The sequence below is a fragment of the Acanthochromis polyacanthus genome, chromosome 13, assembly GCF_021347895.1.
Source record: "Acanthochromis polyacanthus isolate Apoly-LR-REF ecotype Palm Island chromosome 13, KAUST_Apoly_ChrSc, whole genome shotgun sequence".
Classification (NCBI taxonomy): domain Eukaryota; kingdom Metazoa; phylum Chordata; class Actinopteri; family Pomacentridae; genus Acanthochromis; species Acanthochromis polyacanthus.
Window position 1 is genome coordinate 19433288 of NC_067125.1, and position 18484 is coordinate 19451771.

The 18484-nt window shown below is 41.2% G+C and overlaps 1 protein-coding gene across 1 annotated transcript in view; it reads right to left on the reverse strand.

The window, feature by feature from the left end:
* Positions 1-18484, reverse strand: part of fat3a (FAT atypical cadherin 3a) — a 394840-nt gene that overhangs the window by 25840 nt on the left and 350516 nt on the right. Inside the window, 3 exon segments of the mRNA XM_051958357.1 lie at positions 5280-5315; positions 7576-7635; positions 17850-17963. Coding sequence (XP_051814317.1) covers positions 5280-5315; positions 7576-7635; positions 17850-17963 — 210 coding nt within the window.

The following is an 18484-nucleotide window of genomic DNA, read 5'->3' on the forward strand; positions in this document are numbered from 1 at the left end:
GGTACAATCACCATCATTTCAGTCTTGGCAGAATTCAGGAGCAGGAAATTTGTTGATAGCAAGCTCCTAACAGCTGAGAGACAGGCCTGGAGTTTATCAGTGTCAAAAACACTTTGAGGGACCAAGGGCATGTATAGTTGTAGGCCATCTGCATAGCAATGAAAAGAAATCCCAAAGGAGCGCAAAATTTGACCCAAAGGTGTCAGATAAAGAGAAAACAACAGGAGTCCTAATACAGTCCCCTGTGGTATGCCATGCCTAACAGCACAGGACTCAGAGAGCACGTTGTTAAAGAAAACACTGTGAGATCTCTCTGACAGGTAAGACCTCAACTAGGGATGGGAATTTTGACTAATTTCCCCACCGACTAGTCGCAAATTTTGTGGGCAAATTTGCGACTAGTCGATTAGTCTATAAAGCCACATAATGACAGTGAAGAAACATTTTCATTTATATCCCGCTCCGTAAGTCTGGATGGGATCTGTAGTGACTTTGCGCATGTGCGATTCATCTGCCATCTGGCTGCGGAGTGATGTGGGTCTCCTCTAATCAGACACTGGGACTGCTGCGGGGTTACTGGACTGACAGCCTGTGCTTTGGGACGGGCAGGAGCTTGTTGAGGACAGTAACTGCAGAATGATCCGAGTTTTCCTGTCAGTCTCCAAAACGGCAAAAAAAAGTCGCTAGATTTGTTGCTAGTCGCTTTTGACAAAAAAAGTCGCTAGGACACTTTGAAAAGTCGCTAGATTTAGCGAGAAAGTCGCTAAGTTGGCAACACTGGTTTCTGCTTACGTAGCCGACAGGCGACCTTGTTATCATCTGCTGCGTCAAAATACTGCCAAACGGTGCTGATTTTCTTACGCGGGAGCGTTGCCATCTTCCCACTTTACCATTCCAAACTTTCTTCTCCAAACTCTGTGGCCCTGCCCCCTGCTATGTGTGCGTGTGAGGGGAGGGGAGGAGGAGCAATTCTCTCCCTGGCTGCTCAGCCTGTTTACAAAGAAGCCAAGGCAGAGGCGTGAAGAACAAGGTGCATGATGCTTAATGCAGCATTTAACCGACTAGTAAAATACTAAACATTTAATAAATGAGTAGGCGGTTAAACGATTAAACGACTAGTCGCTCACATCCCTAACCTCAACCATTTCAGCACCTGGCCTGAGATACCGAAATAATTCTCCAGTCTGTCCAGTAAGATGCCGTGATCCACCGTATCAAAAGCTGAGCTGAGATCCAACAACAACAGAACAGATGATGCCTTTGAGTCAGCAGCTCAAAGCAAATCATTCACCACTTTAGTCAGCGCTGTTTCTGTGGAATGATTTGCCCTAAAAGCTGACTGAAGAGGCTCAAAAAGATTATTTAATGACAAATATTTCAATAGCTGAGTTGAAAACACTTTCTCAAAAACTGATTTGATTTATATGATTGTCTTTGCAAGTTTTTAAAGACTAAACTCATGTAGAATTCAGAAGTTACGTACATGTCATGAATTTTGGGACATACACTACCAGTCAAATGTTTCAGTGAAAGTGTGTCCAAACTTTTGACTGGTAGTGCACATCATAAGAAAATGGCTGTCTCGACCAAATTCAAGCAAAACAAGACTGGATTTCCTTGACATTGGGAAGAAAGACTAGCCGAGCCGCGCTAGACAACCCACGGCAACGAATTTAATTCTCGGCCAGGGTGGGTCTAGTTACCCTCCATAAGGCTCGAGGCTGGATTCTCCTAAAACTTGCCGGACCAATCACCATGAAGTGTAGAGTCAGAAGGCGGGCGTAACGAAGTGACGACAGAGGCGTGACGATTCTGACAGAAACAACCAGCGCACAATAAACAGTTATCTTTCGACTCGGCTTTGGCCACAGCCCTTAAAGATCTGAAGCTAAAATTCAACTTGAAAGATAAACAAAGGACGGCACTTAAGTGTTTCATTGAGAAGAAAGACGTATTTGGACTTATGCCGACGGTAGTGTCTACAGATACGGACCCGTACCCGTAGCCTGTGGTCTACGGATACGGCACTTTCCCTTATCATAAATATTAATGAGACGGACATGAATATTAATGAGCCGGCTGATGAACGCGCTTTGTGATTGGCTGGAAATCCGACGTACATAAATATTAATAAGCCGGCTTGGTAATCCGAGTGATGAAGGCGCTTCCGTGATTAGAGGTGAATCTGCATGCGGAGCCTGTCATGTCAGTCATCTGCTGTTCTCTTTTCTATCATGCATAATGTCTTATAAATATCATTATCTGACTTTTTCACGGACAGCGATTTGGGGATTGAAATCAGCACTACTATTAAAAATAGCAAAACTTTTTATTCACGTGACCCTGTTCTAATAAAGCACAAACAGCAAACAAAACAAATGGCGGAACTAGCAGCCAGCAAACTACAAGTATTTTTTACCTTCAAAAGTAGTGACAGACTATTACATATTAACAACCTAAACAAAACCCTGACGTATTTTCTGCGTCTGTCAACACAGACACTGCACGTCAGTCACTTTAATGTTAGCGGACTCTGTTGAATGGCTAAGTTACATAACCACAAACAAATCTCACAATATCACAGTAAATCGAGTTTGTGGGTTTTTTAAATTCATGCCGAATTAAAGAGCTGCTCCTCACCATTCACGAGTTTTTGTTTCATATTCGACATCCTTAATTTTATCTTGTAAATTAGCGTCCGAAATTAAATGGGAACATTTGCAATGGAGTTTGTCAGCCGCTTCCACCACTGAACGCGGTAAACTAATTAATAGGAACTGGACTTCAAACAATTTATACACGGCGTCTAAAAGCGTAAAAACTGCAATGTCTAAAGTGTGAGAGGAGACGGGGTATTTTTGGTTAAATTATACAATGTTCGCCGTCAAAGTCATTCATATAAACTGCCTGTAATGTGCAGCAAATAGTAGTTAACCGGCGCCAGCTATTCAGTGACCTTAACGGGTCCGTACCTCTAGTACAGATGCTACGGGTACGGGTCCGTACCTCTAGTACAGATGCTACGGGTACGGGTCCGTACCCGTAGCATCAACCTATACCGACGGGATATGGCAAATCCTTAATATACCAGTTGGCTCCGCGGCTCCGCTGGTTGGGAAGCTAATGGGACTTAGCCACAATCCGCCGGTGCTCTCGGAACTACGTCAGCCTATTCGTTGCGTTGATTGGTTGTATACCTACCCAATTGCTGCAGAGGGATTTGATAGACAACCTTTTAGCCCGCCTCCCTCCCTGTCGAGCTTCCCTAGACCCTTGTGCCGTCAGAAACATGGGTATAGCATGGCTAGGCTAAAGAAAGACACCTGTTAACCAATTATACATGTACTGTCTTAAAACTTTGAAATGGGACTGTGGGCAAGTTGGCATTGAATCCACCAATGGTAATTCTTATCACAATGTCTGGTTGACCAACAGAACAATCTACTGCAGATTAATTCACAGTGACTGAAGTTAAGACAAAAGCAATGACAATACAAACATTTTTCCATGCATCAAAGCACAATAGCACAAACTATAGTGACTCAGGTTGTGAAAAATTAATCAACGCAACAACTGGTACAGAGAGTAGGGGAAGGGTTGGGAGAGGGGTGGTGACTGGTCTGGTCTGTGAAATCAGCACAGCACAAAATAAGCTGTGAAAAAACACATATGCATACAAAGTTCTGACAGAGAAATTTACCTGTGAACAAGTATGGTGGAGTGAAAAGTACAACTGTCTACACAATAGTAGAAAGATACAGCATGTAGACAAAATATTTTAGGTGAGAATAGACTAACTTTGAACTTATTGATTGAAGATTGAATTTTTATACAGATGACATCCAAGGTCAGTGAAGAAATATGCATGTACAAACATGCTGCCATCCATTATGTATTTTTTATCTTTATCTACAGGTTCAGTCTATCACAGGATTGACAACCACGCAAACTGACACTTATTTTATCATCACAAATCAAATCACAAAATCACAAATCTTTTGGACTGTAGGAGTAAGTCGGGCACACCAAACACAAGGAGAACATGCAAATTCCACACAGAAAGACTACAGATTCAAACCAACGACTTAGAAATGGGTTGAGGCTAGGGTTACTCCCCACCATGCCATTTATGTTTAAAATGAGCTTCCAGCACACTACTGATTGGTGGAGTGCTGCTGAGACTTTTGTCCTTTTGGCAGATTCTCTCATCTTTCTTGCTTTGTTGTTTTATCTTTTGTGCTGCTGTTAATTAAGAAGCTCCTTATAGTTATTGAGGTCACATGTCACTCAGTAACTACAGTGAGAAGAAGCAACAAAACAGCTGAGACAAAAAACAAGCAAGCAAGCAAACAAGCAAACAAACATACCAAACTTACACAAAGATGGTAAAAGCTGTGACCTCAAAATGCTGGATATATTAAAAAAACATTTTTTGTTGTTGTTGTTGATGAATGACTGATTAATATTTGACTAAAACAAATAAACAGTTTTTTTTAAAAATGATTTTAACTCAACATAAGCAAAGTCAGATGCCAATATTACCAGACTGACTGGCAAAATTGTAAAAAAAAAAAATCATTTAACTAATCATTTTGCTCTTAAGATGGATCATATTAGACTGAATGCTGGTACTGGGAGAAAGTCCAATGGTTCTGCACCACATTGAATACACATTCATTTGAGATATGTTGTTCTAGACAAGTTACTTTGGTATAATTACCTACTAGTATTGCCATTATTGTCCTCTGCTGATAGCAAGACAATAGTCAATCAATCAATCAATCAATCAAAGCTTATTTCTATAGCCCTTTGCAACAGCCCAAAGTGCTTCACAGTGAAAAACAAGAGATTAACTTAAAAACAATACAGTAACTGAAAGCAGGACAAACGATCACACTCACACTCACACCTAGGATAATCAGTTAACCTCAGCACATTTTTGGACCCACGCATGCACAGGGATAACATGCAGACTCCATGCAGTGTAATTCAAAATATTCAGAATATGAGTCCCAAAATTCATAAGACAAACTTAAGACAACAAACAGCCATATTTTTGTAACAAATGTTGATCACATCTAAGCATTAAAAAGTGAAAAATGCTGCTCACTGACATGTAGCATATTATGAGCCACATATTTATATGGTAAAATTTGCTACTAGAGAATTCAAAGTATTTTCATTGGATCATTCATATTTTGTCTACCCGCTGCAGATAGATGGACAGATGAATAGGAAGGACTGGGGTAGATGAAATGTAGGGGTGGGCTGGTAGTCACCTGAGTTGTAGGTTTGACCTTGGTCCATAACTGACACTGTCAGACAAAAAAACACAGAGGCCTTTAGCAGTGGACTAGTATGATGTCTACTTGTCGAAATGTAGTGAACTAGCATAGAGAACAATACAGTTTGCATGTAGTTGGGTTTTCTGAGAAAAAAAAAAAACATTCCAGTTAGCTGCTGATGTGAACCCTGTGATTTGCGTTCTCTTTCAAAATTTTCCTTCCAGCTCACTGTTGAGGTTTAAGAACTCAGAACATGTGCATCAACAAGGACCTTAGTCTCATCTTAGTCTAGTCTAGAAACAATGATTAGTCAACCATATGCCATGAATATTCTGCAGTTACTCATTACAATCTGGTTAACTGGATTGTACAGGAACTGATAGTAATAGGGAGGAACTCATTAGTGAAATTACCTGCAAAGGTAATCAGTTGAAACTCTGCAGAATCTTAGCTCTCAGTAGAACAAGGTTAGCCATCATTGCCTTATGGAAAAACAAACTAAAAATGAAGAGCTAGGGGAACAGAGTCCTACCTGGAAGTGGATTAAACTGACTAACCACTGACTGTGAGAATGTGTTTGAGAGAAGCACACTGCTCAAAAAAATTAAAGGAACACTTTGAAAACATATATTTCAAAACGTGGAAAAAACAAACTGGATATTAGCATTGTTATGGACTGGATAATGTGTTAGGAATGAAAAGTGCCACATTGTTTGATGGGAATGAAAATTATCAACCTCCCAGGAAGGCTAAATTCAAGACACCTCAAAATCAAAGTGAAAAACTGATGTGGCAGGCTGGTCCATCTTTCTGAAATTCCTTGGCAGCAACTCAAAATGGTATTCAGTAGTTTGTATGGCCTCCATGTGCTTCTATGCATGACTGACAATGCCGAGACAAGCTCTGAATGAGACCACAGATGGTGTCCTGGGGTATCTCCTCCCAGAACTGGACCAGGGCATCACTGAGCTCCTGGACAGTCTGAGGAGCAACCTGATGGTGTCGGATGGAACAAAACATAATGTACCAAAGGTGTTCTATTGGATTCAGGTCAGGTGAGCATGGGGGCCAGCTAATGGTATCAGTTCCTTCATCCTCCAGGAACTGCAAGAGTTCTCTTACCACATAAGGCCGGGCATTGTCGTGCACCAGAAGGAATCCAGGACCACTGCACCAATGTAGGGTCTGACAGTGGGTCAAAGGATTTCATCCTGATACCTAAAGGCAGTCAGAATGCCATTGTCCAGCCTGTAGAGGTCTGTGCGTCCCTCCATGGATATGCCTCCCCACACCATCACTGACCCACCACCAAACCATTCATGCTGAAAAATGTTACAGGCAGCATAACATTCTCCACAACTTCTCCAGACCCTTTCATGCCTGTCACATTCGCTCAGGGTGAACCTGCTCTCATCTGTGAAAAGCACAGGGCACCAGCGGTGGACTTGCAAATTCCTGTGTTGCCAGCTGAGCTCCACGGTGCCAGTCAGCGAGCACAGCGGGCACTAGAGGACACTGGGGCCTCAGACCACTCTCATTAAATCTCTTTCTGATTGTTTGATCAGAGACATTCACACCAGTGGCCTGCTGGAGGTCATTTTGTAGAGCTATTGCAGTGCTCATCCTATTCCTCCTTGCACAGAGGAACAGATACCTGTCCTGCTGATGGGTTTATGACCTTCGACAGCCCTGTCAAGCTCGCCCAGACTAACTGCCTGTCTCCTGGAATGTCCTCCATGCTCTTGAGAATGTGCTGGGAGACACAGCAAACCTTCTGGCAATGGCACACATTGATGTGGACTGCCTGTGGAACCTCTGTAGGGTCCAGGTATTGCCTCATGCTACCCGAAGTGAAACTTACCCTAGGCAAATGCAAAACTAGTGAAAAACAGTCAGAAAAGATTAGGAAGGAAAAAATGTCACTGGCCTTCACCTGTAAAGTCATTCCTGTTTTGGGGGTTGTCTCATTGTTACCCCTCTAGTGCATCTGCTGTTAATTTCATGAACACCAAAGCAGCTGAAACTGACTGAAACCCTCCTCTGTTACTTACTTGGCCAGAACAGTATCCCACATGTTTGACTGACTTGAGGCAATACTTAGATTAAAAAGTGTTCCTTTAATTTTTTTGAGCAGTGTATAAGTCCTAATCAGGACCCTTATCACTTGTCCAAGAGTATGTATCACACAGTGGGAGCCTATTTAGCTGAAGACACCTCTTTAGCAATGAAAAAAATGAAATAAGTGAAGACAGTAGGGTGAGAGAAGAGACACAAAGGCTGAACATGGTACCTTCATTTTCGATTGTGTCGACTGCATCATTGACCAGTCGAATGACAGTCACTATGGAGGCTTGTGGAGGGAAAAAAAGCAGGAGAAAATTTTTGAAATACAGGCATCAAGGTGAAAAAATGTTTGTCATGGTGTTGGTCAGGGCTGTCCCCTTACCACCTGTGGCACTGGTGCCAGTGATGTTTGTAGAGAGTCTGCCTGCTCAGATTTATTTCTGATTGTGATGTTTAGGGGAAATGCACACAACATTGTTCATGCATACAGACATAGATTGGGTTGAAAAAAATTAAACAAGCAAAGAAAACATTGCCAATAAAATTTACTTTAACAGTTTAGCTGTTTAAAATTAAGACATGCAAAGAAAGAAAAGCCACCTAACCCTAATCAAACAATATAAAAGCATAAACCAACAGCAACAAAAGAATATTTTGATAGTTTGTGATTTTGGTGCAGAGACTATTCTGTGTGGTGACAGCAATCAGCCTTTAGCAAGCACAGGAATGACAACGGCAACAACAACATGGCTATGGCAAAATTCACAGTTGAATAACTGATTATTAGGAGTGCAGAAATATTTTGCAATGATGACTTTCATGACTTTCATGACTGTTCTTTCATCTAGAGAGAACAGGTACAACCCCTGGCAAAAATGATGGAATCACCAGTCTTGGAGGATGTTCATTCAGTTGTTTAATTTTGTAGGAAAAAAGCAGATCACAGACATGCCACAAAACTAAAGTCATTTAAAATGACAACTTTGTGGCTTTACGAAACACTGGAAGAAATTAAGATAAAAATTGTGGCAGTCAACAACAATTGCTTGGAATCACTCAATTGTGTCACTCAATCACTCAATTCCAAAATATGGAATCATGAAAGACAAAAAAAACACTACAACAAACCACTGGAACTTTGTTGCACCACCTCTAGCTTGCAGTCTCTGAGGCATTTACTTTACGAGTGACAAACAGAACTCTTCATCAGTCTGGCTCCAACTTTCTCTGATTGCTGTTGCCAGATCAGCTTTGCAGGTTGGAGCCTTGTCATGGACCATTTTCTTCAATTTCCACCACAGATTTTCAATCGGATTGAGATCCGGACTATTTGCAGGCCATGACATTGACCCTATGTGTCTATAGGGTCAGTCTTTGCATTTTCACAGTTTTTGCTCTATGGAAAGATGCATTATCATCTTAAAAAATCATGTCATCATCCCCAGACATCTTTTCAACTGATGGAATAAGAAAAGTGCCCAAAATGCAGACGTAAACTTGTGCATTTATTGAAGATGTAATGACAGCCATCTCCTCAGTGCCCTTGCCTGATATCATAAATGACTGGAATTTTGCATGTTTTCTTCAGACAGTCGTCTTCATAAATCTCACTGGAACGGCACCACACAAAAGTTCCAGCATCATCACCTTGCCCAATGCAGATTTGCGATTCATCACTAAATATGACTTTCATCCAGTAATCCATAGTCCATGACTGTTTTCCTTAACCCATTGTAAACTTGTTTTGTTCTGTTTAGGTGTTAATGATGGCTTTTGTTTAGCTTTTCTGTATTTAATCCCATTTTCCTTAGGCGGTTTCTTACAGTTTGGTCACAGACATTGACTCGAGTTTCCGCCCATTGGTTCCTTGTTTGTTTTGCTGCATTTTCTATTTTTAAGACATATTGCTTTAAGTTTTCTGTTTTGACACTTTGACGTCTTCCTTGGTCTACCAGTATGCTTGCTTTTTACACCTTCCCATGTTGTTTGGACTTGGTCCAGATTTTACACAGTCGACTGAGATCAACCAACATCTTTTGCAACATTCTGCGATGATCTACCTTCTTTAAGAAGTCTGATAATTCTTTCCTTTGTTTTAACCCTTTAAGCTTCAGTCAATTCCAGCCGTTTTCAGTACAAAAAAATCGCTAATATTCTATTTTTAAATAAAAAAAATTACGAAAAATACAGGGAATATTGGACGGGCATCGCGAGGTGCATTTCCTTGAAAATGACCGATTCGGGGATTTTATACCGACTTCAGGACATGTTTTGGATAAAATAGTTTACTGGCTTGTGTCATCTGGATGTAAAAGGTTGGATTATGGCCGTTTTTTGTGGAATCTTTTTTTTGTGTGTAATAATAAACCCGGAAATGTGACTCGCGCTGTGTGCGTTGAAGCCGTGTATAGAGAACGGATGGATGAATATTCGTTTTTGTCGGACAAATGTGTTTTTCTCACCCGCTGTGGTAATCGCATCTGAAAGTGGTTTATACCGGCGGATTCATGAGAATCTAAGCTTTCCATCGGCGTATAGTGTTTGTATAATAGTGTTTGCAGCCGTCGGACATTCTTGAAATTCCTATGCAAATTAGTAGGTGTACCGCCGGCAGTACACTGAAGCTTAAGTTAATTGACATCTCTGGTTTTGGAGCTATGATTCATGTTGATTGACTTGGTGAAACAGCTCTCCGAGGTGTGAGATTCCTTTATAACTGCAGACTAATGAGCAGATCTAATTTGATGCAGGTGTTAGTTTTGGAAATGGAAATTTGCAGAGTGATTCCATATTTTTTCCCCTCTGCTTGATCTAAAAAAGCAATTGTTGCTACCAGATTTTTTTTCTTGATTTCTTCTAGTGTTTCGTAAAGCCACAAAGTTGTCATTTTAAATGACTTTAGTTTTGTGGCATGTCTGTGATCTGCTTTTACAACTGAATGACAACTGAATGAACATCCTCCAAGACCGGTGATTCCATAACTTTTGCCAGGGGTTGCAGATGCAACGAAAATATAAACAAATACACAACAAAAGCCACAGCCACCAACATGACATTTTGAAGCTGCAAAGCCCCTTTGCCTCAATGCTACGATGCTATATATAGTGCTGAAAAAAATTACTGGACTACCCACCAACCGGTATAAGGTGTTTGCCACCGCTGGCCTAAATTAACAGCATTGCTGATTACCAAAATATTTTTTTATGTTTCTGTAATGGTTAATCTGCCAGTATATGTGCAAGATGTTTAGCTTTTTAATCAAAACAACATCTTTAATGCTATGTAATAGAATTCGTGTTGTTATCCAGAAAATCTCAAAATTACAGTTTTACAAAAGAACAGAAAAAAATAAAGCATATTATTTTTCTTTATTTTTTGATTGACATGCAAAAGGACAGTTGTTTGCTTGCATTCCTGCACAGAAAAACTAGTTTTAGTGGGTGTATGTTGTTCTTGATTCATTTATTATTCCAGTGTGCTGACTCAAAGGAATTTATGTAGCTAACCCTACATGAATTCAGTTTGAAATTCCTCAATCCTGTTGAAAGTGATGAAGCACAGGGAACTCACTGAGAAAGCATTTCATGATGTTGGATCGTCTTTGAGACAAGACATAAAGTGTTCTCACAGTATGGTCAAGCATGTCTTGGACTCGGACTGGAATGCAGAGACTGCTTCTCACAAAACACTCCAAGGAAGAGGCTGAAAACAAAAGCTAACTGAAGCAGATGTCAGACACCTCAAGAATTTAAGTACTAGAGACAGAAGGAAGACCACTACTTAACTTCAGGCAGAGATTAAATAAATTAAATAAGAATCTGAAAAAGTCTGCAGAATGAAGAAACAAGATTTAAAGGGAAGAACAGCTGAAAGGAAGACGTTGCTGAGGCTTCAAACACCTAAAATTTGCCACAAACACTGGACTGTAGATGACTGGAAGAAGGTATCCTGTTTGAAGTCCTTGGTCAGCATCGTCATGTTTTTGTCCGCAGAAAAGCTGGAGATCGTTTTGATGCCAGATGCTTTGCACCCACAGTGAAAAATGATGGTATGGGGTTCCATTTGTGGAAATTGCATGAGGAAATTAGTTAAAATTAGTTAAAATGGATGGCATTATGAACAAGAGGTTCTACCTCAACATCTTGGTGTATCGTGGAATCCCTTCTGGATTGAACCTGATTCGACGTGGGTTTATGCGCCGAGAAGACAACAACCCCAAGCATACTTCAAAGCTGTACAGGGACAACTGGACCAAGAATTAACTGTCTGATGACAACTAACTGGAACTGACGGACTGGCAAAGTAAAAGTCCAGACTTGAATCCTATTGAACAGATCTGGGATTAATTGAATTCGAAAATAGATGGCACAAAGATTTAATGCAAAGCAAGTATCTGGGAACAGCTAGAAAATATTTGGAACTCAATAACAAAAGAGACTGTGGAAAAGTCCACAAAAGGACTAATGCAGCTGCTATCAGGGCCAAAGGAGGTCATACAAAATACTGGGATATGTGAATAAGGACTATTTAGTTGTTCCAGTTTGAAACAAAATTTTGACATTTCTAAAATATTTGTGACAGGTGGTCTAATACATTTGTTGAGCACTATATGTGTGTGTGTGTGTGTGTGTGGGGGGGGGGGGGGGGTAATTATAGGGGTTGTGGGGACCTACAACACGGTCTCACGGGGATTCGTGAAACTGTTACGTAAATTTTTTGTTTCTTTTTCGTGCGCACCAACACGATTTCGTCATGTTTTTCGTGCCGCTCACCACGAAATGTTTTTCGTGTTGCTCACAACGAAACCCGCTGTGGTAATCACAGCTGAAAGTGGTTTATACCAGCGGATTCATGACGATCTAAGCTGTCCATCGGCGTATACTGCTTGTGTGATTGCGTTTGCGGCCGCCGGCCGCCGGACATTCTTGAAATTCCTATGCAAATTGGTAAGTGTACCACCGGCTTATGGTTAGGTTATGGTTAGGTTATGGTTAGGATTATGGTTAGGGTTATGTTTAGGGACGATGTCATGCAAAATATAGCGTTGGATTCGCCATGGTTTTACATTAAAAATATAATATACACATTCGTTTGAAATACGTTCTGGGTGGCACGAAAAGTCCGCCGTTTAAAATACATTGGTGCGCATTTCGTGGTGAGCGGCACGAAAAACATGACGAAATCGTGTTGGTGCGCACGAAACCGAAACAAAAATTTATGTAACAGTTTCACGAATCCTCGTGAGATCGGGCTGGGACCTAATGTTCCCACAACCATAGCAAAACCAAAAGTAATGTCATTTGTGGGGACCTCATTTGGGTCCCCATGAGAAACAGTGTTTTCTTGGCCATGTTGTTGTTACTGACAAAAAGTAAAAGTGCAAAAACGTTTCTTTAGGGTTAGACATTGTTTTGGTCTGGGTTAAGGTTAGGGTTAGGGTAAGGGTTAGGAAAATTGCAGCAAAAACTTTAAATGTTGCAAAAATTATCAAGCGCTACAACGAAACTGGCTCACGAGGCCCAGGACAGGAAGACCAAGAGACACCTCTACTACCGAGGATAAATTCATTCGAGCGGGCTCCAGCCTCAGAATGGCAAGTTATCAGCACCTGAGATTAGAGCCCAGATAAATACCACACAGAGTTCAAGCAGACACATCTCTACATCAACTGTTCAGAGGAGACTACGCGAATCATTCCTTTAAGGTTAACTAGCTGCTAAGAAACCACTGCTAAGGAAAAGCAACAAGCAGAAGAGATTTGGTGGGTCAAGAAGCACAAGGAAATCTGTGCCTTTGGCTTCACTCGCTGTGACTTTGTGCGATGCAGAAAAGGTGGATCCACGGATCGTTCCCACTGTGAAGCATGGAGGCAAAGCACCCCGACACCAGGTGCTTTGCCGGTAACACTCTTGGGGATTTATTCAAAATTGAAGGAACACTTAACCAGCATGGCTACCACATCATCCGGCAGCGGCATGCCATCCCATCCGGTTTGCGATAAGTTCGACCATCATTTATTTTCAACAGGACAATGACCCCAAACACACCTCAGGCTGTCCAGGTCATCTCCATCATCTTCTGATCAAGAAGGAGATGATGGAGATGGCCTGGTAGGCACAATCATTCAATGTCAGCTCAATCCAGATGGTTTGGGATGAGATGGATTGCAGAGTGAAAGAAACAGATCCAACAAGTGCTCAGCATCTCTGGAACTCCTTCAAGACCGTTGGAAAAATACGTAAGGTGGCTGCTTCATGAAGCTCATCCAGAGAATAACAAGAGTGTTCAAAGCAGGAATCAATGCAAAGGGTGGCTATTTGGAAGAATCTAAGATGTAAAACATGTTTTGACTTATTTCCCACTTTTTTGTTTGCTACATAATTCCATATGGGTTCATTCATAGTTATGATGCTTTCAGTGAGAATCTACAATATAAATAGTCATGAAAATACAGAAAAAAACATTAAATGAGAAGGTGTAGCCAAACATTTGAATGGTCGTGTACACACACACCGATCAAGCATAACACAAGTGTAAATCCAGCAGTCCTGGAGATCTCAGTCTGGACTCCAGCATGGTCACGCACCTAACACTGCTTTGGTCCCCTTTGTGTCATCAAAAATGCTCTGAACCATTGGCCTGGACAAGAGGACCTCTCAGGGTGGCCTGTGGAGTCCGGCACCAGGATGTTGGCAGTGAATCTTTTGGATACTTTGGTTTGTGCCGTGGGGCTTCTGTGAATCAAGCTTGTTCCACTGCATCCTGTTGATCCTTGATCAGAATGGGGTCCAGGAAGTTTAGAGGTCAAATCAATGTCTTTGGCAATTGTCATGTTCCTCAAGATGTTCCTGATTGTATGATGTTTTTGCGATGTGGTGGGGTGCATTTTCTTGAGGGGGTAGGCCAGTGACATTTGGGATTTCCATTTGCATAAATAGTGTGCTTGTTCTGAGACAATGTTTGAGTATCAAAGTCTCATCAACAAAGATGCCAAAATCCATGTTTTCCAACAGAACACCGTGTAGTGCCAATATGATCATACGATCAGTGCTATTCACTTCACCTGTTAGTGGTCATAATGTTGATCGGTTGATTGGTCTGCATAGGGTTAGTGTATGTACATATATATATATATATATATATATACACTGCTCAAAAAAATTAAGGGAACACTTTTAAAAAACATCATATTTCAATGTGGGGGAAAAACGAACCGGATATTTACATTGATATGGACTGGATAATGTGTTAGGAATGAAAAGATGCCACATTGTTTGATGGGAATGAAAATTATCAACCCCCCAGGAGGGCTAAATTCAAGACACCCCAAAATCAAAGTGAAAAATTGATGTGGCAGGCTGGTCCATCTTTCTGAAATTCCTTGGCAGCAACTCAAAATGGTATTCAGTAGTTTGTATGGCCTCCACGTGCTTGTATGCATGACTGATGATGCCGGGACAAGCTCTGAATGAGACCACAGATGGTGTCCTGGGGTATCTCCTCCCAGAACTGGACCAGGGCATTGCTGAGCTGCTGGACAGTCTGAGGAGCAACCTGATAGTGTCTGATGGAACAAAATATAATGTTCCAAAGGTGCTCTATTGGATTCAGGTCAGGTGAGTGCGGGGGCCAGCTAATGGTATCAGTTCCTTCATCCTCCAGGAACAGCATGAGTTCTCTTACCACATAAGATTGGGCATTGTCGTGCACCAGAAGGAATCCAGGACCACTGCACCAATGTAGGGTCTGACAATGGGTCAAAGGATTTCATCCTGATACCTAATGGCAGTTAGAATGCCATTGTCCAGCCTGTAGAGGTCTGTGCGTCCCTCCATGGATATGCCTCCCCACACCATCACTGACCCACCACCAAACAAGTCACACTGAACAATGTTACAGGCAGCATAACATTCTCCACAACTTCTCCAGACCCTTTCATGTCTGTCACGTGCTCAGGGTGAACCTGCTCTCATCTGTGAAAAGCACAGATGAGCTAGTGGTGGACTTGCAAATTCCTGTGTTCTATGGCAAATGCCAACCGAGCTCCACGGTGCCAGTCAGCGAGCACACGGTCCATTAGAGGACGTCGGGCCCTCAGACTACCCTCATTAAATCTCTTTCTGATTGTTTGGTCAGAGACATTCACATCAGTGGTCTGCTGGAGCTTATTTTGTAGGGCTATTGCAGTGTTCATCCTGTTCCTCCTTGCACAAAGGAGCAGATACCTGTCCTGCTGATGGGTTTAGGACCTTCTACAGTCCTGTCCAGCTCTCCCAGACTAACTGCCTGTCTCCTGGAATGTCGTCCATGCTCTTGAGATTGTGCTGGGAGACACAGAAAACCTTCTGGCAATGGCACGCATTGATGTGAAATCCTGGAGGAGTTGGATTGCCTGTACAACCTCTGTAGGGTCCAGATGTCGCCTCATGCTGCCAGAAGTGACACTGACCCTAGCCAAATGCAAAACTAGTGAAAAACAGTCAGACAATATTAAGAAGGAAAAAAATGTCAGTGGCCTTCACCTGTAAAGTAATTCCTATTTTGGGGGTTGTCTCATTGTTACCCCTCTAGTGCATCTGTTGTTAATTTCATGAACACCAAAGCAGCTGAAACTGACTAAAAACCACCTCTGTTACTTACTTGACCAGATCAGTATCCCACATGTTTGACTGACTTGATGCAATGCTTAGATTAAAAAGTGTTCCTTTAATTTTTTGAGCAGTGTATATGTGTATGTGTGTGTGTGTGTGTGTGTGTGTGTGTTCTTGTACTTGCTACATTGTGAGGACCATTTTCTGCATTTAACTATCAAAGTGAGGACATTTTTATAAAGTGAGGACATTTTGGCTGGTCCTCACTTTGAAACAGCCATGTTTGAGAGTGAAGACTTGTTTTTAGAGAACGGGTATGAATTGAGGTTTGGTTAGGGTTAGGGTAAGGATTAAGTTTAGGCAATCAGTTGTGATAGTTAAGGTTAGGATAAGGCTCTAGGAAATGCATTACGCTTATGGATGTCCTCACTAAGATAGAAGTGCAAACGTGTGTGTGTGTGTGTGTGTGTGTGTGTGTGTGTGTGTGTGTGTGTGTGTGTGTGTGTGTACATATATGATGTACACACACACACACACACACACACACACACACACATACATACATATATATATATATATATATATATATATATATATATATTGGTAATCAGCAATACTGTTAATACTGTTAATTTAGGGCAGCGGTGGCAACCACCTTTCACTGGTTGGTGGTCCAGTCAGTAATTTTTCTCTTTTGATTTATTTGATTGTTTAGGAAGAGACAGGATACACTGATAGAGAAAAGCAGCAAACAGCAGGAAACTATAGCAATGTGCCATCTACCAAAACTGTTAGACAACCAGGTAAAACATTGGCTTACCATAAAGGCTTCAAAATCACATATTGTAGTATTGTAGCCTTTCTGAACACAGAAGATGAATCGTGTGCAAATGGAAAAAAAATGATGGTGATGAAGACGAGCCCTAGTATTTTTACTAGGGCTCATCTTCTGGGAACAAAAACATCCACAGTAAATTTTAAATAATCAGGTGATTATGTTGACAATGGTATTGATTCTTCTCCATTTTTATTGTTGTCTACACTTGTGTTTGCATAGATCATGATCACAACTTCAATACTATCTCAGTTTCAAGTCTGCATTTAGCTGAGCATGGTCCCAGTGTAGCTGCTGAATTGAAATAAAATGTTTAAATGTGTTGATTTTTAACAACATTGTAGACTTGGTGCATCTTTTACAGCAGTCATGACGTTGCACAGGGAGGTGGTCTAGTCTAATATTGCATTCTCTTGACCACCTGCTAACAGAGCTTTTCTTAACATTTCACATAAATGTTAAGGAAACTCTGTATTAGTGCCACTATCAGCATTGGAAACCAAACGCTGTCACCTTTTCATTGACATATACCCTCAAATATTCTGGTTTGTAAAACAAGGTGAAACACAAGGCACACCCAGGGAAAATAAGTTCTTGTTTCATCTTCATGGGACAGTCTAGAGATGACAGTTTAAGTTTCAGTAGTGGAGAAGTGCTATTACTGTCCTGCATACACTTTCTTTTCTGTTTACATGTTCTCTATTTCTCTTGCCTTTTTCTCTGGAGTACATATAGACACACACACGGAGCCCTCTACAACTGCATTCAATATTTGTTTCAATATTTGTTTCAATATTTTTATGTTAACTTTAAAAGTGACTTTTTGTTTTCTTGTCCATGCATGACAGGCATTACCTAAAAAAACTGTTTAGAAGCAATTCAAGCAGAAATGTAGTTTACTTTAAAAAATTACATTTTGCCATAAATCCAAATGTGAAGAGTCGTGCTGGTTTGCATGGATATTTGTGAGCAAAAGGAAGTGCCATCAGTTGTAACTGAATAATAAACTAGCACACACTGGGAAACCTGTTCAGGGTGTCATCAAGCACTCTTTCTATGACAGGCTTATCTTACCATTGTCATCACAGGAGTCAGACTGGAAGGAGCTTAGTGACTGGACCTCTGAGTTACTGCCTTTGTTGCTCCCAGAAAAACACGTTACTTCTTCTGCCAGGTCAACCATCTTACCTGCAGTGAGAGGTCAGGGTATCAGGAGGGCCTGATTGCAAAACAGGTGGATAGCATGAAACAGTATTCATCTACACATCAGTGAAAGAAGCACTGACGGAAGGGAGATAGTATCACACTACTGAATCATCTCAGCATCACAATTATCAGGGTTTTTACACTTAGTACATCGTCGTTACAGTACATAATTGGGTTTCTTTTTTTGCCTCTGTTTAATGCCACTGGCATTCACTAGTGTTGTAAGCTGTCATATTTTCCAAGTTTGTCAGCTTTTGCATAGGGTTAGAATTAGAGCTACTATTCATACTGAATTCATAAAGAACCAATTTTCAGCTGTAGATAACTAAATCAAATTTGAGAAAGTTGGCTTTCTTTTATCTGCAAGTCCCACTCACAAGTGTGTATGGAGTAAATTTGGGGATGTAGTGCCTGATAACTGACAACAACATGGCGGTGCGATCGAGACGGTCTCTCTCAGTGGAAATACAGTGCTTTCGAGTGTTAGTTAAGTGAATGGTGTG